Source organism: Ambystoma mexicanum, chromosome 9 (assembly GCF_040938575.1).
Source record: "Ambystoma mexicanum isolate Mex_15411 chromosome 9, UKY_AmexF1_1, whole genome shotgun sequence".
Lineage (NCBI taxonomy): Eukaryota > Metazoa > Chordata > Amphibia > Caudata > Ambystomatidae > Ambystoma > Ambystoma mexicanum.
The window spans coordinates 656,959,271-656,985,975 of NC_090931.1; the positions used below are offsets into that span (position 1 = coordinate 656,959,271).

A 26,705-nucleotide genomic window follows, 5' to 3' on the forward strand; every position below is an offset into this window, starting at 1 on the left:
GGCATTCAGATTGTATTAATTTTCATGTCTTGGAGTCTTATTGGGATTCTTGTGTTGGCTGTAGCTATTTTGCCATCCTTACTTAATCCCCAAATCTCTTAGTTAATTCACCCCCCACAGACACATACCCTACTGTCTGTGCAGTTATTATGCTGTGTTCCTTACTCCAGTTTACCCAACCAAAATCACTGCTCTCTCTTGATGTAGGCTCCCTATTCTGCCTCCAATAATGTACTGAATTATTTTGCTTTCACAGACTTTCCCTTTGGGAAGTAGCAGAATTCTTAAAGAAGCAAGGAGTTGTGAATGCCATAAACCTGGATGGTGGTGGGTCAGCAACTCTCGTGGTGAATGGTACTCTGGCCAGTTACCCTTCTGATCACTGGTATGTAGTGGCACTGATGGTATAACTTTACACCCACAGTAACGGCAAAGATCGCTTGACTGGTTTGCTACAGAGTATTGGCACCAGCAACACATTAGCACAGACTTGTTGGGCCTTGTGCCTATTCAGGTTGCCTGTCGCACCACAAAAATGAAAGTCTCACGGTTTGTCTTTTAACTGAATGGTAGACCCCCTATATGCAATGGAGTGCTCTCGTCCAGAATTATTGCTTTTAAGCCATCAGCTGGGCAGACTGCAAAGTTTCACATCTATTAGTCAAAATTGTGTTTGGGGTCCAATAAGGGGGAATTGAAGCAGAACTGATTCTGGCACAATAGTAAGTGCTCAATGACTCTGCAGCTCTGAATGTTTATTATTCCTAGGATGAAGTTGTACCAGCAACTGTTGGATGACCATTTAAAGTGTGGTAGAATCTAAGGAAAGTGTGTTTATTCATGTTTCAGTGACCTGTTCATTCGGGATGCAGCAGGACCCCTCGATATTATTTTGTAAATGGAGTTCTGGCTTTTTCAGTAATAGCCCCCATTTACAGCACAATCCTGTCACATATTCAATCTGGAGCAGGATCTGCAGCATGCTGTTTTTTGTTTGCGCCCAGGCTGTTTGACATGTGTTCTTTCAGCCTGGGAGACCTTTTAATGATTCACAGCAGCCTTATAGACAAAAACAATTGTAGAGGTTCCTAGCAGGAATATGAAGTACTAGTTCTGTGGATTGTACTAGTTCTGTGGATGAAATGCTACCTGGTTTTGTTAACACGGGTGCAAAAATAGGCTCAAACGTTCTAAGTTGCCTTTTAGACTTGAATTATACCAGCTTAAACAATCTGAATAGGAACACATTTTACAAAGAGGATAATTTCTTGAATTACATTATTGAAAGTCTCTAATGAAACCCAATTCCAACCAAGAGATGGGCAGCGTTTTGCTCTTTGTGTATAATAGTTTTTGAGGGGGCAGCTTTCTTGAGGTGTTGACTTGTTCCCACTTGGAGCGGCAATACACAGAAGAGAACTGCACAAATATGGAAGCCTGTCTACTGAGAATGAATATGACCACACAACCTGTTCTGTTTGATGGCTCCTACTCTGGAGGGTCTACAACAATGTTTTAGCTCATTGTACCCTACCAGAAGAGAAATATCCATTCACAAATCAGTTTGGTCCTACTCGCAAGGCTATTCCATCAAATACTGCTAGGTAATTCCCTACCATCACCAGCCCTATGCACGTGTTTCTTCCTTGTTGTGCGTCATCAGTGTAAGTTGTTGTGCTGTTCCTCTCTCTGCACCATGAGCAATGGGTCCACTTCGGGATTACATTAATCAATTTACTGTTAATGTTCAAAACTTGGAAAACTTCAGAAGCCCCTCTTTTGAGAATGAACATGAACAAATAAACGGTCTATTCATGATGGTATAAACTGCGTTTTAGCTCACTATGCCCTACCAGAGCAGATATATGCATTTGTATATCAGTCTCGTCCCACCCACAAGAGCAGTCCAGCACCAAAAGTCTAGACAATGCTTCTCTGAACAAGAGTACCATCAACAGCCCCAGACTCATGTGTCTACCTTGTTGGAACATTCTTCTAATTCATGAAGGTTACTTGTGAGGCATATTGAGTAAATTCCCTGTTGGGCCTGCTTACTCACATTAACAGAACATATATAAACCTGCCCAAAAGGTCATACATCTCATTCCTGCACTGAAGGCTCTCTTAAACTGTGGTGAATGATTTTGTTACCGATCCCTTTCTTCCATTCATGCCAATGAACAGAAATGCACTTTGACAGGCAGGAGACCCCCACACCTTATCTTCTGCAACACCCACCCCCACCCTACAAAATATCTTTACCAAAGAATGACAAAGGATCAGAAACTACCAACCCTAGTCCCTTTCCCCATGCCCTAAACATATCTGCATGGTAATGTTGTTGTCTATTGTACTACATTTCCTTTTGCTTCATAATATTTGTCTTCAGTAGCATTGCAGTTGTACTACTTAAACTTGTTGGTCAACATGTTTTTATTTTGAACGTGATAACTAATGTGCACTGAACAACTTTGTATTAGGGGTGCATTGAGCAATGATATTATTTTATTTGACAAAAGTAGTGTCTTGAAAACTGGAAAAACTGAAAATGGTAGCATTTTCAATACAGAGGAAATATGTTTTTGTTGAATTGATGTACAGACTCTTTGTGTCCCTTGACCCACTCTTTGTTCCTACCACACCACACCACAGTTAGGATTCCATTCCCCGCTATGTGTCCCTTGTTGCCCCCTTGTGTTCTTTGCCCCCTTTGTTTCTATTCCCTCCCTGTGCCATTTGCCCTTCTGCCCCCACCCAGGCACTTACCGCTTATAGCCTGTTTCCCTTGCTCCTTAGAAATATTGTTGATCGTTTTCTGCTTTCACTTGCGGGTTACTTACTGCTCCCTCTGTACGCCCACATTTCGGTTCCCTTTGTATGCTGTGCCATTCTGTGGTGAGTCCCTTTATGCGCTGCTAATAACCTTCCCCTTTTCTGGAGAGATAAAAGCAACTAATGGGTATCGGTCATCACCCAGTAGGCCTCTTGCAAATGAAGAGCTAAAACGTAGTGTGCTACAAATGTAATTTCTACATAGTTGCAATCTGTAACTTTCTGTCCATTATTTATTATGTATGTGCTTTAAATTGCTTCTAAACGTATCCTCCTATTCCTTATATAAATGTACAGAGTTAATATCACAGTATTTTTGTTTAGCACCAGTTTGCCTGTATAGTCGAAAGTAGCGTCTGGTTTCAAGCTAACTAGTCTCTTATAGGCTACAACCTAGAGCAAAATAGCTCCTAGTACTTTCTAACTCTACCTCTGCGAATGTGCCCTTCCCCCACTCTTCTGTGCGTGACTTGCCCCAGCCTGGATATAGCTTGTTCCCCCCCAATTCCCATTGAGTTACTTGCCCTGTCACCTCGAGAGTCCCTTGCCACTGTCTCTTCTTTTTTTGTGATTCATTTTACCCAATGTGTGCTCCTACTGTGATTTCCTTGGCACAATGCATTTTTCCTGTGTGTCTCTTTCCCTGCCCCTGTATGTGTCTCTTTCCCTGCCCCTGTGTGTGTCCCTTTCCCTGCCCCTGTGTGTGTCCCTTTCCCTGCCCCTGTGTGTGTCCCTTTCCCTGCCCCTGTGTGTGTCCCTTTCCCTGCCCCTGTGTGTGTCCCTTTCCCTGCCCCTGTGTGTGTCCCTTTCCCTGCCCCTGTGTCCCTTTCCCTGCCCCTGTGTGTCCCTTTCCCTGCCCCTGTGTGTCCCTTCCCCTGCCCCTGTGTGTCCCTTTCCCTGCCCCTGTGTCCCTTTCCCTGCCCCTGTGTGTGTGTCCCTTTCCCTGCCCCTGTGTGTGTCGCTTTCCCTGCCCCCGTGTGTGTCGCTTTCCCTGCCCCCATGTGTGTCGCTTTCCCTGCCCCCGTGTGTGTCGCTTTCCCTGCCCCCGTGTGTGTCGCTTTCCCTGCCCCCTAGTGTGTCGCTTTCCCGGCCCCCTAGTGTTTGTCGCTTTCTCTACCGCTTTGTTGCTTTCCCTGTATGTTGCTTTTTTACTTTTGCACCCATTTATTGTTTGCCACACCCAATGCATATCTCTAGGCCCACTACTTTGCATTGCTAGCCCTCGCCCCCACTCTATATTGTTAGTCCTCCCTTTGTGTCGGTTCATCCCCAAGCATTGCCCTGTGATTTTTCCTCTGCACATCTTTACCATGAGCAACTTCTTCCCTGTGCCCATGCTTCATCCCGGTTCTTTATCTCATTATGTTTCAACTATTTGACTCCCATCCACCCTCACCAGACCCCCGCCTTGATGGCACTAAACAAATGCCAACATTTTTTGGCTTTGTCGATCCTTGTTTGTTAGCTCAGGTTATGATTAAAATCTGTTGCACCATCAAAAGTGCGGGACGTCTTGAATTTCCTGCTTGTTCAGGGTGTTGTCAACTTTCACCTTCTCAGAAGGGTGTCGCCTGGATTGCTTCCCCCTTGGACAACTAATGTCAGTTCAATAATATCCTTTCAAATAGCACATGTATTGAAGTTGCCTCCTATACTCTTGCCCATTCCAGTTCGTACCCATTCACGCCTGTCACCATTCCTTAAAAATAAGGACATTGACCAAGACCTGTTTAAGGGCTTTATAAAAGCAAGGCTTGACAAGTGGTGTGATATCCAAACTTTGTCTGGTCTGTGGTCACATGTCTTTGTATCTGTAGTACAGATGGTAAGGATTTACATTCCCAGCAAGCAATGGTTCCCCACTCAATCTCTTTTTGGGGTGTATCTGGGACCGAAGACTGCAATTTTGAGCAAACAATGCTTATTAAATCATCTCTTCATTGTATGTAGGCTGCAACTTGGACTTCACTTCCCGTAATGAAAAAATAAAATCCCCACCGAGTCTGAGGGGAATCTGGGAAGATGGATGTTAGTTTCCATTTTTAACTGTTTCTTGGTTCAGTTTTTTTCCAAAAGGTCGGCAGTCACGTCAACGCGCTCGCATTGTTATTTTGGAAAGCAGGAGCCGCGCACGGCTAGCTCCTGTTCTCCATACGCAGCGGAGACGCTAGTAAGATCAACAACTTCACGCAGACCCCTAGAGTGCTCTACGGGCCCACGCGCACTTACTGGACCGTCTAGACGATCCTTAATTTGTGCTAATTGGCATGCCTGAGTTTTCTTTCCTTTCTGCCTGGTTTGGCTGACCGCCGATCGCCACTCACAATCAACCATTAGCGGGCTCGTACATACGACTAACCCAATGTCTGTCTTGCAACTGCATATCAAAGGTATGTTGCTTATGAACCTGCATAATCTATAAATTAATTTTACAGTATTGGGCTATTGAACTGCCCTATATATTTGGTCAAACTGCTAATGTACTCCATCTCTTTGCAGTGGAGCCCACGCCATAACTAATTCAATTCTATACCAATTCATGGGTAAGTGTGCTCATGTTTTGCTATTTACACTTCACCTATATCTAAGGTGCTCCCTGCCTAATTGGGGCATTCTATTCATAATGCTGTTCCTTCACATTTTACCCAAACCTAAGCGGTCCTTGTCTAACTGATGTGTTTCAATCACAATTTCTTCCCTTTAGTGATCAATAAGGAGATTCCAGTTTCCAGGTATCATTTGATGATGTTCTACTCATTTTGACTAACTGTATGGCCAACATTGCCCTAAATGTTAATTAAGTTTCTATCTTGTGTTTCTTCCATTATTTACCCTCTCACCCTCTCAACCTCTGGCAATGTCCGAATTGGATAAACCTACACCATATGGGTTGTATATACTTTTGTTCCTAAAACTTGCTTGATTTGTCAAAATGTATTTATCTGTTTTATCTTGTTCACAAATTATGATTTGAATTGTTATTTGTTACGGTCGGGTTTGACCACTCAATTACTTTGCTTTGCGCTTCGGTCTGATGTATGGACCATGCATTATATTATTTGTACTTTTCCATTCGATTATACAATCAATATGCAGCCTCAGTAGAAGAGCTAGTTGCTCGAAACGTGTCAGGCTGCATCACCTCTTCATTAAATTACCGATCAATTGATTTTTACATTGTTTGTGTGCACAGTGTGTTTGCAAAACAACCCTTCCGTGCATCATTTACTTGGTGGATAACTTGGCAGGTTTCCACTACCGCACTCACCTGCAGCCCTTCCAAACCACTCAAATTTGCTTGGTCCATGCGCAGAACCTTGCTGCCCTCTTCTGCCAACCCTCTGTTCTGCTTCTCCTTTTAGCTTCAACAGTATCAGCCTTACAGATTGATGTCTTAATCTTTGACAAACGCCCAGCTCCCTTCCCCAGCTTCATTCACCTCTTTATGGTTCCAGTAGCTGCCCGTAACCTCTAGTGCCACCCTTCCAGCTTGGGATAACACTGTTACACTTGTATCAGAGGACAATGGACCGTTAACAACTTCAACACTCTCAGAATGTGGGTGAGTAGTTCTTAACAAGGCTGGTTTCACTACAGGAAGGATGGGTCTACTGGCTTGGGCAATGCTTGCTCTTCTCAGTTTAACAACTTCTGTCTTCTTAAAATACTTGTTCTGAATGTTACAAAGATCTCACTTGAATATAGAAACAGATTTAGGTACACACAACCACTTTTGAAAGTAGATTTTCAACTTTAAAGACTTGCAACAAATTGTATTTCCCTTTATTATCACAGAGTTACACTCTGACTCATGTCGGGAATCACAATTGTTCGCAAGCGACATTGCTTTGATGGAATATACCTTGTAACAAATTGTGAAAGTCAGTGTTTGGTTTCTGTGTGATTTGGAATTATGTTCCCTATCTTAATTGGAGACACGCAACCATTCCGGTAAAGTTTTAATAGTTCAACAATAGAGAATGAAAGACTTTGTTTTGTACGCGAACATTGACTTGCGTTAGCGTTACGCGTGATACATTCTCATTGTTCACCGGCCTCTTCACAGCAATGAACAACTTTAACTCTCTTCCATTCTCGCGCAAGATATTATTAAGCTGGCAACAGTTACCATCAAGCTTTTCAAAGTGAACCTACATATGGAGCTTCACTAACCGCCTCCAGGATCACTAAACTTGTGGATTGCTTGCACCTCCCGACTTCTTTGGGCACTGCTACTCCTTTAGGCAATCTAGGGACACAAATCCCTCAGCAGCAGAGGTGTCTTTGGTCCAGCCTTAACCACGGGGGAGTCTCCTTTACTCCTCGGTTTGCTCCAATACACGGGCCTCAGGTTACAGCACAGTCTTGGCTCTGCGTTAACAGTCATTAGGTAAACCTGGGAAGACTTTCAACCTCGACACGTCTCTCAGTGCAGCCACGACCAAGCAGGGGTTGTGAACACAGGACTCTCTCAGGACTTGCAGGTGAAATCTGCTTTCCTCTTGTCCTGGCGTCCCTTAAGTGAACACACTTCCTCATGAAATGCCAGCCTGTTGCTCTTCTCCTTCTGCTACCACTACCAGCCTTCTGGTTTCTGCTCCAGCTCCATTCTATCCCCCCCCCCTCCTACTGCATACTTTTATGTTCTTTAGGTGGGGTCATTAAGTTCAGGTGCAGGCCGTCAGTGTTAATTACCTGACCTTGGCAAAGGCTGTTAGGCCTACTTGCCTGTGCTTCACTTCTACATGCCTCCGGAGGCCTCTTCTTCGTCTCGGACCATGTGGCATTACAGGACATGTAGTTCCCTTTAGGGAAGTTGGGTTTTCCCACTTCTTTTATAGAATTAAGGATAGATTTAATTAAGCAATAGAACCCGAGCGTCGGGGGCATTACAGACTCAGGTAATGCCCCGGGGCCCATAGGTAAGGACCCGAGCGAAGCGTTTCAGCGCTGCTGCGTTTCGGGAGATAAAAAAAAAAGAAAATGGGCGCCACCGTGGAAAGGGAAAACGGAGTCCGTTTTCCCTTTCCATGGAGGCCATCGGAAGCAGACGCGCTGGCAACACAAGCGTTCCCAGCACGTCCGCTCCCGAAAAAAGGAACAAAAAGAAGGTAAGTGGGGTTGGGAGGGCGGGAGTGGGATGGGATGGGGGAAAAAAAAAACGTACCTGCGTCCCCGGCGGGGGACGAGGGAAGCCTCCAGCCGTGTGGAGGCGCGGAGCGGGTATGGCCCCGCTCCGAGTCTCCACACGGCTGGAGGCTTCCCTCGTCCCCCGCCGGGGACGTAGGACCAAGAAGGTAAGTTGGGGGGCGGGTGGGAGGGAGGCAAGGGAATACAAAAAAAAATGACTTACCCGAGTCCCCGGCGGGGGGCGAAGGCAGCCTCTCAGCCGCGGGGAGGCTCTGAGCAGGGATGGCCCCGCTTTGAGCCTCCTCATTGGCTTAGGGGCTGCCACGCCCCCCGCCGGGGACAAAGGCTGTGGAATCCCGATGGAGGGATTCCCGGCCGGGTAGGAACCTGGCGAGAGCCAATCGGAATGCTTGTTGCATTCTGCTTCGTTCTCGCCAGGTTACTAATTCCCTTTAGTATTTTCAAAGGAGGGATTGTAGGTTTTAACCTTTTTAGAGGAAGATGATGTAGATAAGGCAGCATTTCCATTATTTCGATAGTTTCTTTGGTATTGAGAAGGGCATTTGACTTAAGGGATACAAATTCTTGGTTCCTTTGATGTAAGAGGTTTAAATGTTACAAACTTAGAATTTACCATCTCAGTTTTGACAGGAGGGGGAGAGCTGTTAAAATGACAATAAGACATAACCTCTTCTGACATGATGGTAAGGGAATCCCTGTCGGAGGAAAGATACTGCATCATCCCACTGGGATTTTCCCCACTAACCTGTGCTCTGCCTCCCTCAGGTGATCCTCCCGCAGTACACCACCCCCAGGATTGGAATACAGAAGTGTCTGCCCTCTCCTGGCCACCTGTGGGGAGACTTTAGGCAGGCTTTTGGTCAGGAATCCACAGGATCCTTCACAGAACCTTGCAACCCACTCCCGGTCAAACTGTTAGGATGGATTTTAAGATTCAACCCTGGGGGTGGATTCTGAGAGGCCAATCTAATATGATAAACAGGAAAGATGCTGAAGGCTAGTCAAACCCAGTCAAGGTAGTGTAGCAGAGCAGTAAAGCTTAGACTAAGGAGGGCATGAGAGTGGTTTAGGGCTACAATAATACACACACACCATGCACGCCAATAATTACAGTTAAACAGAAGTGTGCACAAATATACAATTATTTATTAGGCCTTAAGGATGCACTCTAAATAATGAAAACCTTAGGTAACTATCTTCACATAACTATCATCAAATACATGTATATATTGTCCTTTGGGGGGGTTCTACTAACAGAACACCAACACTTTATTTTTAGAGACAGTTATGCAATTGATATTAAATGAAAAGCAACACTTTAAATAACTGTGAGTACTTAAGTATGTAAGAAACAGAAAAATAGTTAATTTCAGTACCACTAAGCAAAGGTTGTTAATTTAGGTAGATCTGTAGGAGAACCCAACACAAGATCCCTAGTCCAAACTTGATGGGGAATGGGGCCGATTGCCCAAAGGTCAATAGTTCCTCAAGTCACACTGTTCAAGTGGGTTTACTATTGGATTGCAACAATAGCTATGCCAAAGACCATAGATGGCAAGTAAGTATTCAAATGATAAGAGAAGTTCAAAAGGATTCTCTCCCAGTCCCACCACTCCAGGGAAGGACTGGGGAGGGTGGGGTTTGGGGAGGGTGATTGGGGAATCCTTGACTAGACCGCCACTAATCTTACTGAGGCACGGGAGAGTATGGGCCAGGACCTTAAACCCATGCAACCCAGTGCCAGGGGAGGGGGCAGGAATAGGTATGATAACTTACCCTGCTTACTATGACTTCTCAAGGGACCACTTCAGGGGTTCCTGAATCTGCTGGTGCCCTCTTCTGTGCTGTGTCCAGTCGAGGGAAGTCCAGGGGCCTTGGGCGCTGAGGTTACTTTCGGTATCTGATTTGGACCAATCATGAACATGGTTCCAGTCTCCAGTTATACGGTTCTGAAGACTGGACAGCTAAACACATTTGGCACAAAAAGATGCAGACCTGCAAGGGACCAGCAACCCCAGGAGACCCCCAGCACACGAAGAAGGCAGGAGTCACCACAGTTAGGTGGCAATCTACGTATGGTGAGCAAAGGAGCTCGACCTGCACAGCTTCTCTTCGGTGTGGGTGGCTGAAACAGCAGGAGCAGACGTTTTATTGCACAAGTGGAAGATCCACAATGTATTAAGGGTGCACTTGGAATGTCTACAGTTGGAGCGAGGTTACCCTCTAGAGAGCTGGTCACTCTACCAGAGCATTCAGGGACACTTGCAAAGGCTCAGCGGGCATGGATCCTCAGGGGTTGGGGCAGGTTGTTCCCAACAGTCTGGGGGCCGAAGCATCGACAAGGGCCTTCTTGAGATCAGGACAAATGAGCAGTTCTTCAACAGGACTTTGTTGGAGACGATGCTGGTCTGCTGCAATGGTCTTCAGCGGGCTGCACTTTTCCCTAGTGGTCTTGGCTCTAACAATGATCTGGCGAATGGCTAAAGGAGCTCCCCTTTTATCCAGAATTTGCACTGGAGTCAACACCAGATCCACCAGTGGTAAGCATCGGCACCATTCAAACTGGCAGCTGGCTACATATTGTGCCGTGCAGCAGACACACCGTAGCTGAAATGCAGATGGGTCCAGACAGACATCCGGCCACACACAGCCCGCCACTTTGCCCGGGAAAGGGCTTTCCTTATAAGGCAATTCCAGACCACCAGGACAGGAAAAAGGCCAACGGTTGGGTGAAAATCTTGTGGCGTGCCATTTTTGATTATATTGTAATCTCTATGGCATTATGTGGTAAAATGCAAATGTACATTAGTAAAACGTCAAAAACATGGTAGAACAATATCCGCTGTCGCCAGCCCATCCTTGACATATTGCCTTTGCAACCACAAAGTTACAAAACATTATAAGGATACCAAATATCCTTACACACTTCACTCTAAGGTAATGTGTGCAGATTTTAAAATACAAAAAATCCACTAAGGACGTAGGCGGCTCTCTGCCATCAGATTTTCTTCATTTGCACCCCACCTTTTGCTCTGCACTTTTGCGTTCCGACATGCAAAGTGAGTACACACATGCCAGGCAGTACTTAATTTTGATCATCGTGTCCATGTTGGGCAGGGATCAATTGTAATTGTACACGCTGCCTGATATGCGAGCATGGCAGGCAGCGTGTACAATGAATCCCCAGTGGGCTCTGCCTGCTTTATACTGGTGCATAAAGCTAGCAGACCCCATATGGATCGCCAGCATTTGCGGCAGCATGAAAATTGCGAAGAGGAAGGAAGGCGGAGGAAACGAGTTGCGTTGCACGCATCCTCTACGCCTTAGAAATGAATGAAATGGGGGTGACATAAACATGCCTTACGCAAGGCATGTTTCCGATGTTATTCCCCCAATAAGCATGACCCCCCTCAACTCCCCTTAGTCTCCCATTACTGATGGTGTTAAGGACTTCTGAGTTCCTCATAGAAGTGAGCAAAGCGCAAGGGAAGTAAAGTGGAGGGCTTTACTTCGCTCCAGAAAGTCAGGTCAGGAAGCAACAATAGCAAAAAGAAAGGGTGTCTCGTAGAAGTCTATGGGAGGAAAGCAGAAAAACAAAATCTTCCCTATAACAAACAAATTCCATTACCTTAGTTCATAGGATATTTATTTATTGTGCAGTTGTTAGGCGCTTATACAAAAAGTAAATTGTGTTTCAAAGCGCCTACAGGGCAACAGGGAGGGAACATGGGATTGAAAACAGTGTATACACTTGAAGGATAAAAACAGACTTACTAGGCCTTGTGAGCATTCAGAGCGTGCAAGTGCAGCGAGAAAAGAGGGGGAGGGTGGGGAAGGGTAAGTGCTGGAGCTCCTGTGCTCGTTGGTGAACAGCAGATTTAAGTGCTTAGTGTAGGGAGTGCTAAGAAACGTTGAGCTGCAGTAAATGGGTCAGTGCAGGCCTACAGTGGTGTAGGCCAGTGGGTGCCAAGGCAAGTGCTGAGTGTAGGCGGAGGTTGAGGTGATTGGGTGTGGGAGGTCAGGGCCCCGAAGGACACATAAGGGCCCTGGTCACCAATCCCAGCGACTGCGAGATTATGAGAGGAGGGAAGGAGGAGGTGAAAAGGAAAGTCTTGAGGTGCTTCAGGAATTTGAGGTGATCCGGTTTAAGGGGCAGGTGGAGGCTGTTCCATAAGAGGGAGCCTGCTGAAGAAAGAGATCAGCCTCTGGCCCTCTGTTTAGCTAAATTCTTTACACACAGAGAGTTGTTACCAGAGGAATATAGAGGTTGAGAGGGAGAGTATTTAGTAAGAGCAAGTTGCAGATCGCGTGGTCCCCGGCCCCAGACACCCTTATGGATGATGCACAGGGATTTGAATTCAATCTGCATCAACCTGGGAGCCAGTGAAGAGTTTTTAGGGTAGGAGAAATGCGGTCCCTGGGCTTGAGGCCAAGGATAAGTCTTGCTTCCCTATTCTGGATTAGCTGGAGGGGTTGTAGAGAGGAAGAGGGTAGATTCAAGAGAAGGCCATTGCAGTAGTCAAGCCTAGAGAGAACCAGGGCTCGAGTAACATTGAGCTTCTGGGGCAAATTGAGAAAAGGGAGAATTCCTATGAGAAGGAAGAGTTGAAAGTGGGACTTCTTGGCAATGTCCTGAATGTGAAGGAGGAAGGGGAGAGGGGATTTGAAGATGATTCCAAGGATTCTGGCTTCATATGGAGACGGGGGAGACCCCATAGAGGATGGCCAGAGTGAGGGGAAGAAGGAGAGAGCAGGGGTCCCAATAGGAAGGATCTCAGTCTTGCTGGCATTGAGGCAGATATCGTCATAAGTGCATCAGAACTGGATGGCAGATAGGCAGTCTGGGATCATGGAAGAAGTAAGTGGGTCAGCTGGGAATTTGAAGAAACGTTCTGTGTAGCACTGGAAGGTAGGAGAGAAGGTGGAAATGAGGAGTGCCAGTGGAGCAAGGTAAATGTTAAAGCCCTGGGGGACACCACAGGTGGAGAAAGAGGTAGTGGAGGAGAAGGTGGCTAGAATAACCTGGGATGGACGGTCACTTAGGAAGGAGGTCAGCCAGTCGAGTGCCCGCTCTGAGATACCAGGGTATCGTGGAGCCGTTTATGAGGATGGAATGGAATAGGAACTAGTAAAGGTGGATTGGTGTTCCAATTTTGACATCTTTTTGTTTTTCCTTCAGGTCCTATACCGTTGAACAGACTGAAGGTGGAGGATGTCATTGTTTGGAAAGGTGTTGCTCCCAACACATATGTTCGGCGGTTTTGTGGCTCCCTCTTGAGTCGATTACTTTGAGGAAGATGCATTAACTTAAAGGTCTGGGTGTGTACTTCTGTGAGGCCTAGCAGGCAGACTAAATCAATGTGCCTTAGAGAATCAAGGTGCAAGGGTGACCGATCAGATCCCTCAGTAGACTAATGCTCACAGGAAGACATATTGGAGAATCCAGAGACGGTTACAGAAGCACTAGAAACCTCTCTTGCACTATCAAATAAGGAGCCATGAATATTGGCCCTACCTCCCTACTTCTAATTTTGCCACAGTCTGTGTGATCATGCTAAAGGGGGTAAAAGCGTAATCTGTCCCATTTAACCCCCGGGAAGATTGCAAAGTTTGGGGGATCAGCTATACAGCAATGCCCCAGGTGTGGGGAGGTGAACGCGGGTCTGCTGCACATGTTTTGGGCTTGCCCGGAGGTGCATAGATTTTGGAACGAGGTCAAGACGAAACTGGCTGGCGGGGGGGTGGTGCTGGATGTGGAATCGGCCTGGTCATGCCTGCTTGGACTATTCCCTAGACCCCGGCATTTGAAACACATAAGCAAGATGAAAGACCTGGCCTATGTCTTGGCCAAACCTAGGATCGCCATGGGCTGGAAGGCGGCCCATAGACCTAGGGTGGAGTTGTGGTGGACAGACCTCTTGAGATGGGCGGAAGCTGAATCCGTAGTCTGGTTTGAAGCGGTCACCAGGGGGGGCGAAGAAGAAGTAGGGCCCTTGCTGGCCTGGCAGCAATTGGTGGCCTCGTTGGCAAACCCTCACCAGGGTGACAACGAAACAGAGGACCCGGTTGATGGCAGTCTAGGTAGTGTGCCACCCAGTGATGTTCCCGTAAATGATATGTGAGAACTGGCTCTAGTTTAAAGGGGGAGGGGGGAGTTGGGGAGTTTGAAAATGTGTTGAAATATGCTTTCTATGTTTTGAAACAGTTGTAGTGTGTTTGTTGGACCTGAAAAAATAAAATAAAAATATATTTAAAAAAAAAAAGCGTAATCTGTCCCAGAAAGCATCGAAGGCCAAAGGCATATGTGTCTGGTTTCCAGTTTAAAGCCTGAGGGAAATAGGCATTTAGGCAAGTCGCAAAGACGTCTTTCCAAAACGATCCGCAAAGCTGAAATTCAATTGAGTACTTCCTCTTTCATCATCCAGGCGCAGGAGTCTGTGAAATAGCGGGAGGTCCAATCTGCTACCTCATTAGATAACACAGATATTGGACACAGCAATAAGATGGCTGCCGTCCTCTTCCCCATCTCGGATCGCCCTGCACTTGCTCCTACCTCTGGACATCGTGTTTGGGCAATCAGCCCCACAACTCGGAAGCTAAACATTCAGTGTTTAAGGCTTCAAGACCTTGTCTCTGCCGGGCAAACCAGAGCCCCTGCTCTAGGCTTACACAAAGCTTCTTCATATTATAAAAGTAGACCTGACCACCTCTGTTCTGGTTGCACCCCATCTAACCTTTGTTTCTCTTTGCCACCTCGCATTACAAATGCTTGCAATTTTATGCTCGCCCCCACCCAGCGATGAAACTATATTTCATAGCTCCCTCCCTGCCTCTGCCAACCCTAGCAATGCTATACTCTATCCACACTCTTTCTGCCCTGCCACAAAGTTGACTTTTTAGCTGCAGTTACCTGTACTGATGTTGTAGCCCCCAGTTATGCTGGGTGTGGTTTTTCCAGTAAGTGCCACTTTCTTGACCTTCCCCACTGTTGAACTACCATCATGTTATTCCTTAACTTCGTAAGCAGCTGATACTACTTATTACGCCCTATGCTTTCTGAAGGCGTCGGGTTATTCTGACTGTGCATCAATATGTTCTTGCAGGAGGGGCTTTTTGTTTCTCTCATTGAATTGTCAACATTAATCTTAAGCTGCCTCTGCTGTGCCATTACCTGCAACCTACCAATTATGACTCTTTCAGCCTCGAGCTGCTTTTGTAACTTACTGTATTCTTCCTATCATGACCTGTGCAGCCTTGTGCTGGAATGTAATTCACCTACAACCTACCTATTACATCTTATATCACCATATCCATTGTAACTAGCGCCTATATACCTCCGGGCTTTGTGCGCTGCTATAAATGCTAAAATAAAATAAACAAACATGTTTTCTGCTGTCATTGCTAAGAGTCTCTCCAGGTAATAATGCCAAAAGTCCATTGCTACCGCAGCCAGCACCCTGGAATGAGTCCCCCACAGTCAAATTATGTAATGGACCCTTCCGATGTATTCCATTGAAGATGGAAAACAGTTTACAGGGTCATTTGTCAGGGATTGTACTGCAAAAGATCCTACCAAGAGCTCTGTCATTTGTGCGGTTCTAATTCTGCTTGGGACCATTTCCCACTCATGGACGCTGACCCACAGTGAGCTCACCTGTACTCACTACTTCAAATGCCTACAGTTAATGCAATTAAACAGTTAATCCATGGGACATTGTCAATAAAAAGGTGCTTTCTATTTTTCATACATTTGTTCTCCATGTGGTGCAATCCGTTTCAAACCTGGAACATCTATGCTCAAGATAAGTGAAGGTATCTGCCTAGTTCTTAAAATCTTATTTCCCCTGCCCGCCTTCTTACTCTGCCTTATAAAATAAGGCCCCTAATAATACCCTAATAAGTCCTTCCCTGCTACGATGTGTAGGCTTAGTGTCCTTATGAGTTCCATGTCCCGAGAAGAAACCTTTGTAGAGAGTTGGGAGTCTTTTAAGTTGAGAAAACATGTATTGCAAAGCCAAAAGGTGAGTAAAATATTCCAGAAATGAGAGAACACGGGTAAATTCCAAACATTAGGGTTCCTCTTCCCAATCCCATCACTTTAGGAGATGCCCAGGGGCATATCCTTGCGTAGAACACCACCAATCATGATCAGGAAAGGGCGAGGTAGGGTCAGGGCTTAGCACTCATACTACTGTATCGTAGGTGAGGGTAGAAACGGCCATGCAGACTCACCCACTTTACTCCGATTCTACTAGAAACCACACCTAGCATAGCAAAAGGCTTTACATGCCTCCAAAAGTCAGGACAGGAATAAAAACAATATGAAAAGTTTAGGGGTTTACATTGATATCAATGGAGGGACCGCTGTAAAAGGAACATGGTTCTGAACAGTTTACATGTTGTAAAGTAAATTGTTTCTTTTAAAAAAAAAACATTTTTATTTACTTAATGTGCTTTAGCCAACATTTTGACTTTTAACACAAATTACAAACTTTCAATATAAAATACTCAGACATGAAACATTCATTTTACATAACTCTTACTGTTATCAAAGGAAAAAGAAAATATTAACAAAGAGATAAGATAAAGAAAAGATAAAACCATTGATCAACAGTCATAAAACAATTAAATAATACATAATCTAACATAAAAGTGCACTTCAATTTCACATCTTCCCATATTAAATATCTCCTTTACCATCCAGACTTAAATCCTTCAGGATTCTGACCACTTCAGCGGTCAGGAAAATATTGTTTCCTGATGAACGTATGTGCCAGAATTCATTAGTGTTTAACCAGCAGAGATCATGGACAAATCTCTGGAGTCTTGCCATTCTCAAGTCCCACGTACCAGTACAATTAGATGCTTAAGTGTCTGACGTTCTTTCTCCTCGCACTTGTCACATATGTCATTGGTGCCCCCTTCTTTATCGCTTATTGCCTTAATCTCAAGAGTTGGGAAGTGGTTTAATCTAAACCTTAATAAGAGCGCTCTTGCTAGTGGGTCTGGAGATTTTTTTTTAAGTAGGAAGGCAAAACCATCCTTTGCTTGCCCATCACAGAAAACGAAGCCGATAGCTTAGCCTTCCTCATTTCCTCCCCTGTCCCTATCCAATCCCATCGTTTCAACCGTTCAGGCTCAATCCGTACCTAAGGCAAACTATTGGAACACAATTAGGAAGATTGAGAGTTTTCTTCCATAGTTCTGCCATTATGCCCCCTTCCACATCCATCGATATTGAGTTTGTGTCCAGACCAAAAAGAATAATTGGGACCACCTTACCTGTATAGAACTTCACCAGCGGGAGTATGGAAAATGTAGAGAATCTGGATCTGATTCCTTTCATTTGAGACCCCAGCTTCATGGCTTTTAGATCGATGGCTGAGAAGAAATGGCTTTTCGTTGGATGGATTTAATTGTGGCTCCCAAATATGTCCCAAATATGTCAACTTTGATACAATTTTTATTGGGAGTTGATTTTATACCCAATTATATGCCTTAACTCCCTTCTTTGGATGTTTAAATATCAGTACCTTGGACTTCTTTGAGTTTATAGTTAGGTTGTTATTACAGGCATAATCCTCTAATGCGGACAACAAATGTTGCAACCCAACCTGGGAATGATCTAGGTTGTATGCGTATGCCAACCAATTAATTTGTGTTTCCAATTCGTGGTGTTATTAAACCTATTTCATGCAGCCATCGATACAGATCAGCCATAAAAAGAATGAAAAGACGAGGAGCTATCAAGCAACCCTGATGCACTACTCTATTGATCTTAATGGGATAAGACAGTAGCCCTGATCTAGTTAATCTCACTCGCATCGTTGTGTTCAGGTTCCATTAGGATGGAAAGAAGGTTCGGAGGGACCCCCCTGGCGTCCATTTCTTTCCACGGGAGATTCATGTTAATAGTGTTGAACGCCTGGGACAGGTCGATCCACGCTCCAAGGAGAGGAGTGCCACCCTTCTGGAAAGAGTCTGCACTCGACCTGCTCAGAACTGGGCTATTCAGTGAGGTAGATAGTCCCTTCCTAAAGCCTGTTTGTTGTTTAGGAATTATTCCTTTAGAGTTTTAACCCACCTCTCCATCTCCCCCAAAATGAAGCCGACAAAGATTTTACTGTTGGCATCCAGGAGTGTTATCGTGCGATAGTTTGATGCCAAAAGCCAGTCCCCCTTTTTATAAATTGGAATAACCACAGACTGTTTCCATGACTCTGGTAAATACTTGGACGCGATTTATATTCTCGAATAATGATTTTAGAACGCTCAACCACATTGCTGGGTTAATTTTTAAGATCGTATAACTGAGGCCATTTGGCCCCACCGCCCAGGAGGAGGATGATTTTTTTATTAAGCTTTCAATATCAGTGTGGGTAAATACTAGAGACCATTTGGCAGTCACATCTATTTCTGGGAGTCATTGTTCTATGGACCCATAAACTTCTGAAAAATATTACACCCAAGTCCGTTCTTGTATGATGGAGCATTTTTCCCCCGTCTTGTGATATAATATGCCTGTAGGATCAAATCCAGATTCTGTACTGACTATTGAGGACTCTCAATGCATCCTTATAGGCTTTTGTATCAAGATTAGATTTGTTTTTTGTAGGACGGCCCTTTGTTGCCTTGTGCCTTTCTTGTTCTCTAAAATGTGAACATTGAAGGTATGTTTACATATCCTATGGGGCTTCTGAACCTGAGAGATGGAAGGATTTAGGTTTAACAAAAGGGAAGGAAAGCTCAGTATGTCGCAATTCCCCAACAGTTTTAGATCGGAGGATTATTCAACCATATCACTTATTTTTTTTAGTCCATATTCTCCCCGCTTTTTCAAACTTCCTAATTTGGTTGCCTGCCTGATTGGACGACAGTTCATAAAGAGAGACCACATAATCGTATTCAGTGGCCAGAATAACTTCTAACATGGCATGATCATCATTATTGCCACCCCAAACCTGAAATTTTATACAGCTCTCAAAGATTTTTCTCGAGGCAAAGTCATAGTCAATAGTTGAGAAGGAGGCAGCCCTTTGCCATGTTGGGGCACACAGGATATCCCCCCATACATTTGCATTACACATCCATAAGTGCTGATCCCTCATGAGGTTAGTCCACAATGTTCCATTACTGGTTTTAGGTTGGATGTTTCCCATACCACAGTCGTTTGTAGCAATCCATTGTGAATTCAGATCTCTCGCTAGTATTATTTCATCTAACGGATGTTGGGAAGAATACTGAACCAAACAGTCAGATACGGTTTGTAAAAAATCATTCAGAGGGAGCATAGGGGGTTCCAATACAGATTGATAACCATCCAACTCTTGTCAGATTTAAATCCTCTTCTCTCTGCTCTTACTATCAAGATACCTTGTTTTTCGTTCAAGAGTATATTTGACACATGAAAGGCTTTGTTATTACAAGCAATAAACAACCCCCCCCATTGGTCTACCACTTTCCAAGCCCAATGCCATTTGCTGAAATGTGGAGAACCCATCGACCCCCAGTGCGCAAGTGAGCCATGTTTCCTGAAATAAAATCAAGTCAAAAGTCTGGAATATATTCTAGGCTCCAGGGAGAAAGAGACAGAGCATCTGGTATTCCACAAGAGTACTTTAGTCTGATTTTATTTATTTATTTATTTATTTATTTATTTATTACTAGAGCTTCTGCTGGTGGATACCCATTTTGAGAAATACTTGTGAGATTTTCTCAAGAACCATTTCCCACATATTCATTGTAGGAGGTGCCTCCTCAATTCCATTCCCCGAAACCTGCTTACGTTCTTGGTTCTGACCATTCAGTGTATGTGGATATGTTGAAGCCGGACAGGATCTAGATATCCTCAGCCCCCTTTGATCCCAGGCCTCTACCTCCCCTTAATTGATTCCACGCCCAGTCTAGATCTTAGCACCACTTCAGCTATATTAGCATCTGTGCTGAAGGGAAAGCTTACCACCTCGATATCAGCAGTGTAAAAGTACTTAAGCGCCGGGATTAGTTTAATTTACGACAGTATCGTTGAACAATTAAGAGGTGTCCTATCTTGTCTGCAGGGAGATTTTCTTGATATGAAAACTTTCATGTCTGATAGTTGTTTTGGAATACTACATTTTTTTGATGGTTCCTCTGCAGCCTTACTTAGTGGTTGGAGGTGCACCGACAAGTCATTTGCACAAATCCTCTTTTCTGCCAGGGCAGCAGCCTGCTGAGGTAGCTGGTTTCCATCATTCTTTGGGCTGACTAAGTCTTGGCCGCCTTCCCGAGTGTGTTCACCTTCACTGCAATCAGCCTCTTCATTTCCACCCATGAACATTTTTCCCGAGCTCTGGGGTCTGAGTTCTTTATGCCTTTTAGGAAAATAGGAGCTATTTTTAACCCAGGAATCGTTGGCTTCACTTTTTGTTTAGCTAATAGAAAGATTGGAGCGATTTTTCTTGGTGGCTCAGTCGAATCTGTTTGACTTCCAACTGTGGACTTAGCTGTTTCAGCCATTGCCGTTGGAGTAGCTTCTTTGACATCCTTTACTTCAGAGCTCTTCTTATCTTTTTTCCCTTTCCGGCCACTATTCACATTATTTGTCGCCACTCTTTCCTCTGGGCCCTGGGTTCCTTTTTAATTTCTCAAAAACCGGTTTGTATCTGCCATCTGATGTTTCCTCTTTCGTTTACTGTGATTGTTGGGAAGGAAATTGTTTCTATGGTAATTGTCGGAAGCAGCCAGGGTGTGGTGCGGCTTGACGATCACAGTGAGCGCTTGTGAAACGTTGTGAGGTCCATTCCTCAAACAAACATTTTCGTGCAATCAATCTATTGGGCTGTCAAGTCCCAGGCTGCCGGAATCGAGCTGTCATCGTGAGTGAGTGAATGTGGTTTCTGGCATCAGGGCCGGGGTTATAGTCTTTGAAGTACGTCTTTGAAGTCTGGTAAGTTTGCTGATTGACAGTTTACAGCTCCAGGGCCGATTTAGGGACCAGGATTCATGTAGGTGACTGCTGTGGATGGTCCCTACTTTGGCTCATTGGCAGGACAGCCGAATCCAGGCAGAATACAGGTCTACGGCCTGGAAGCCATGCGCACGCTGGAGAGCATTTAGCTCTTGTTCTATGTCTCATTGTAATGCGTTAGAGTAAACCATATATTCCACATCGGAATGTGCTGCATGGTTAACCCGGTTAACTTGGTAAAATTCTCGCACCTTGGACAAGAGATATTCACACAGTGACTGTGGGGCAAGGACCCTTTGAGCTGTGTGCTTTGGCTGGTTTGGGGTGTGCACAGTGAAGCCATTACTGTATTGCTCCTAGAGAGTGCTCTAGTGAGAGTAACAGTAGTTTGGCAGTTTGACTGTTTCGGATGTTATTGCCGGTGCTAGACGCACCACATTTGAAATTGGGAAGGCAGGTAAGTGAAGCCTAGTTCTGGTACAGCAATTCATTGCATTCATCAAAATAAAGTCACTGCTAATTGCTTCTTTTGCTGATTGCCACTTTCACTGTGAACAATGCAGAGCAAATCTAAGCTTAAAAAGAGTAGCTACAACCTCAGAAATAAAAGCTCTGTATGCTTAGCGGTTGAGCCTATATCGGCTGCCAACACTAGCAGGCAATTAACCATGCCTGAACCGCTCCATCCAAGTGGTGAAAATGAGCAGAAAGCGAAATTATCAGCAAACAGGAAAATGTTGTCTTATTTTCAGGCTTCTTAACCCGCCAAAGTAAACATGCCGCGGAGCGAGAAGATGTCAAATTATAGCTCTTTGAATAATTTCCATCCTTCCATGATTGACAGTAACTCGCCCCTTGATCTGTGCTATTTTCTACAATCTAAAATGGCGGCCCAAGTTGTCTTGACAGATCATGTGAAGCACCTGTCTTTGGACTGTTCTGATACTGATTCCACCTGTACAAAGAGACCTCCCTCCTTCAAGTGATCCTGATACAGGTGTCAGATTGAGTACAACCCCAGTACTCTACACAGACAATGAGGAGGTTGAAGAATATGTTCCTAGAAGCGAGGGCTCGCTCGAGATACAAGTGGCCATTTCTACCTTACAGTTCACTAAACAAATTCTACTAAAGCTATGTGGCAGAATGAACGAGGAAATGTGTCCAGAATGCAGTTAACATCATATTGAATCATGGCTGAAACTGATTCCTTTTTCTAACCCAGTTTCAACCAGTATACCAAGCAATGGGAGTAAGGGCAGTGCTTCCGCTTCCCCGACCCCAGAGCTTACTGTGGTGAATAAACATGATAAATGGGCTCCTTAGCGAGCTCCTTGAGGTCATGGATAGCACAGTCACTTCCAAACCATACTTGACTACGGAACAAAGGCATAGAATGAAACCACAAAACACAAATAAATCTATTAAAGGCCTCCCTCGTACTCCAGTCAGCGAGAGTGCAGCTGAAGCACCAGTGATAATGTCATATAAACGTGCGCGTAAAAAAGCAAGTGGGGGAAAAGAGGGACGCAAAGAAGGCTTGGACCCTCACAAGCTGGTTACTGAAAGATCAAAAGGAGGGCAATAAATCTGTTCAGGAAGTGGCCAGTGATCTCAATGAAACAGGATCTGATCTTGATTCCAGTTGTGGAATAATTGTGGACAGATATTCCACTCTGGATCAATCTGTGACCAAACTCACAGCAGTTAAGAAGGTCCCTGTTTTGAATGTTGTGCAGAAAAAACGCTTTGCGTTAATAAAATCACATGCAACCAGCTTTCACAAATTAGGGTTCAACCTGGCTAACGATGTACCAGTAATCGGCACACAGCCCATTATCGATGTTGAAAAGCCTAAAGCCTTGAGGTGTAGTTGTAGCGTAGCAATGGCCCCTGTTAATGCAGCGCCTAACAAAATGAACGATATACAGGGGTGGAATTGGCTTGCAAAATGTGTACCTACTATCCCAAAGAGGCATCACAGAATTAGCATACTGACATGGAATACCTGTGGGCATTGCCATTTGTTGGATCAGGCTGGCTCATATGATTTGCTAAGGGTGAATACTATTTTAATGCTACAGGATTGTTGGATGGTTACGGATCTGGTAATGGATGGATATACTATTTTTCAAAACCTTGCAACTAAGGGACCAGTTGGGCGACAGCATGGCGGACTAATAATTGGGGTACATTATTGTCTGAATGCAAATAGCATTAACATCCCCTTGCATGACAAAAATATTTTAGCCGTGGAAATCTGTTTGTTATATAAATTTGTCTAAACCCAGTAGGCTACTATTACTTAATGTATATGACTCTATGGGTAGGAATTTTACAGAATGGATCTTCGGGAATATTATCGATGTTCTAACCAACTGGTATGATTCCAATATGGATCTTATCCTGGTGGCAGGGGATCTTAATGCTTATTGCAAGGATCCGGTTGTACTAAAGGCTAACTAATGGGTGTTTGCCAAAAGTGTAATTTCCCAAAATAGATCGAACAGCCAGGGTAGATTATTGTAGCAGTAAGGATAGGACAGAGATGAGTATAGATATATCATTAGAAATGTATTGGTGTATTTAAGTAAACTGGATATATATATATAATAAAAGGGGGATATGGAAGGAGTCTCTGAAGGGAGCTGCTTCAGCCTCTCCAACTGTCTTCTCAGTGTCCGCACTCCACCTCCACATTCTCCTTCCAGAATCCCTGTAGATTCCACATAAGTGTAGCATAAGATGTACCATGCTACACATCCCCTTTCTTTCCAAACAAATCTTCACTCTACATAGTACATTAAGTCTTTCGGCCTTTGGTATCTTCTCCCGAACCTTGACACCAGCAACTGTGTTACATTCGGTGCATGTATGGAGTTCATTGGTAAGGAAAATTCCTGGTTCCCTCTATTGTCACCAACATCACTTTTGTCCACACTTCCACCATCAACCTTACCATTCACTCCCATAACTCTTCCATTATTCCATACCCTTCCATCACTTGTTCTTACCGCATGTTTAAACACCTCAATAACTTGAATGGGATCAGACCACTTAATGCCTCTCACTCTCAAAGCTTCCGGGAGCTTCACTCTCACAAAACACCCTACTTCCAGTGTTTCATTACACCTAAATCTTTTTTGTCATACCATGCTTTATTCCTGAATTGTCTGTTTAATCATATCTACAGCATTACGAGTTACAATTCCCATATTTATCACTTCACCCATCCATCCAGGACAAAGCTTGGTGATTGCCTTTCTACCCCTGCTCAATTCAAATGGTGATATACCTGTAGAACTGTGCGGAGTAAATCTGTGTGCCATAATGACATTTCTGACTGCTTCTTTCCAGCCCATTCCATTGGCCCCCGCCCACCTAATGGCATCTTTGAGAATCCTGTTGTACCTTTCAACTACTCCATTGGTTTGTGGGTGATAAACCGCACTGGTCACATGCTTAATCGATCACTTTTCTAAATAATCTTCCATCTCTTTAGAGACGAATTGAGGGCCATTATCAGATAGGATAACTCCTGGATATCCTTCCTTACCACATACCTCTTCCATGAAATGGATAATGTTTTTAGTTGTGACACTAGGCATCATCTTTACTTCTGCCCATCCTGTTAAAATGTCGATCATAACCACACAAAACATTGGACTGCCTTCACTCCATATAGGACCCATTATATCAATTCCAACTTTCAACCATGGTCTGCTCGGCACATCAGTCATAACCATCGGGTACTCACTACTTACACAACCCTTATCAGACTTATTACAAAGGATATAGTTTCTTATGACCCTCTCGATTTCTGCATCACATCCCCGCCACCAGTATGTATTTCTTATCCTGCATTTGGTCTTAGAAATGCCTTGGTGACCTTCATGACCCAAATCAATTATTTTCTTCCTTAGATCTTCAGGTGGAATTAATCTATCTCTTCTAAGCAAATATCTGTCTTGTACACTCAACTCATCCCTGACACTCCACAGTCCTTGCACATCTTCCTCCTTGATCTTATTGCGAGGTAAATGTTTTCTGTTTATATTTTCCATCATATTTGATGCAAACATTAGAGACCAGAAACGCCTCATGCGTCGAGCCTTAAGAGAAATAAGAGCACATAAAATTGTTAATGGTGTGGTGGATACATTTAACCTTGAGGTATTAGAGATAAAACGCAAATATCGTAGCTGGCTAAAAAGATATCGCCAGCACCAAAAGAGAAGCCAATGGCAAATGTTTGCTGAAGCCCTATGTAGCAAGAATAGCCGTAGGATTTGGCAAATACTGACACGTGCCGGGGGAGAACAGAAGCTGAACGTCTTGAATCCTATTTCGGGTGAAAAATGGGTTGAATATATCTCCAATAAATTTCATAGAGACTACACGACCAACACACAAAGTAGTACAGGGGTTACTAGTTGGCCACTCCCCCTTAGTTATAGGTGCATAAAACAGACGATTTTGAATCTAAAATCCTCAAACGCCCCAGGACCAAATGGCCTGGCCAATGCGGTATTGAAGCAGGACCCACATAACTGGGCGCAGATATTACTGACACTCTATTCTAGGATCTGCAGAACCTGCCAAATCCCTTCCTCTTGGAAGAAGTCTGTATTGATACCAGTCTATAAAAAGGGGGAGAGATTTTTACCTGCCAACTACCGTCAACTCTCTATGCTCGATGTTAATAGTAAAATCTTTAACACCTTGGTCCTTAAAGAGATTGAAAATTGGGTCATGGAAAGACAGATCTTGCACTATGCACAAACAGGCTTTAGGCCAGGGGCCGGTACTACCCATAACATCAGGGTGTTAGATCAGCTGATTAATAATACCATGAGCTGTAAAGATGCCACATTATATATGGCCTTTGTAGACTTCACCAGTGCTTTCGACCTGGTGGGGCGGGACATATTGTGGCTTAAGCTAAAAGAAATGGAGTGCCCTAGCTGGATATTAAACATCTTGATAGTCCTGCATAGTAACACCTCCACAAGGGTCCGCCTTAACGACAGGGGGGAGGTATCAGAGGAGATCTGCACCAATATAGGATTCAAGCAGGGATGCGTAACAGCACCCATGCTATATAACCTATATATAGCAGACTTACTAGACCGCTTGGCAACTAAATCAAATTGTCCACCGAAATTGAAGGAAAATCCTATTACGGGAATGCTATATGCAGACGACCTGATCCTATTTGACCGTACTCTATCCGGTATTAAGAACCTACTTAATGAACTTCAGGTTTACTCAGGACAACTGGGATTGCTCATAAACCTGGAAAAAACAAAAATAATGGCTATTACAAGAAAAGGGCCAAGGCGGTCTGGCGTTGACACCAATCTGGGAACTATTGCTATGGTGGAGCAATACCCATATTTGGGGCTGGATTTCAAGGCGCTATCAGATTATGAAGCCATTATTAGAAACACAAAAAGGAGAGCTAAATTGCTCACCCTCCAGGCCTGCAGATTTGCAAAGGGGACTGCGGGTTTTAGTATGACTGGTATTTTGAAGCTGTACCAGCAGTGCTTTGTCCCTGCAGTACTATATGGCTTAGAGGCCTTAGCAATGCAAGACTTGACGTGGTTAAATACACTAGAGGGCCATTATTGGCACAGTGTCTTTGGTTTGGGACCCTCTTGCTCCGTGCAATACCTGAGATTGGAACTGGGACTAATTTCCCTTAGAGGGATGGCACTGCGAGCACGAGGTTCCTTCTACCTGAAAGCCTTAGCAAATCCTCGATGTAAAT

At 44.4% G+C, this 26,705-nt stretch overlaps 1 protein-coding gene across 2 annotated transcripts in view; it reads left to right on the top strand.

The window, feature by feature from the left end:
* The window catches only part of NAGPA (N-acetylglucosamine-1-phosphodiester alpha-N-acetylglucosaminidase), a 330,108-nt gene that overhangs the window by 81,699 nt on the left and 221,704 nt on the right, over window positions 1-26,705 (top strand). For both annotated transcript variants that reach the window (XM_069615430.1, XM_069615431.1), the window contains exon 5: window positions 257-385. In XM_069615430.1, the coding sequence (XP_069471531.1) occupies window positions 257-385 (129 nt within the window). The remainder of the gene's footprint in view (window positions 1-256; window positions 386-26,705) is intronic.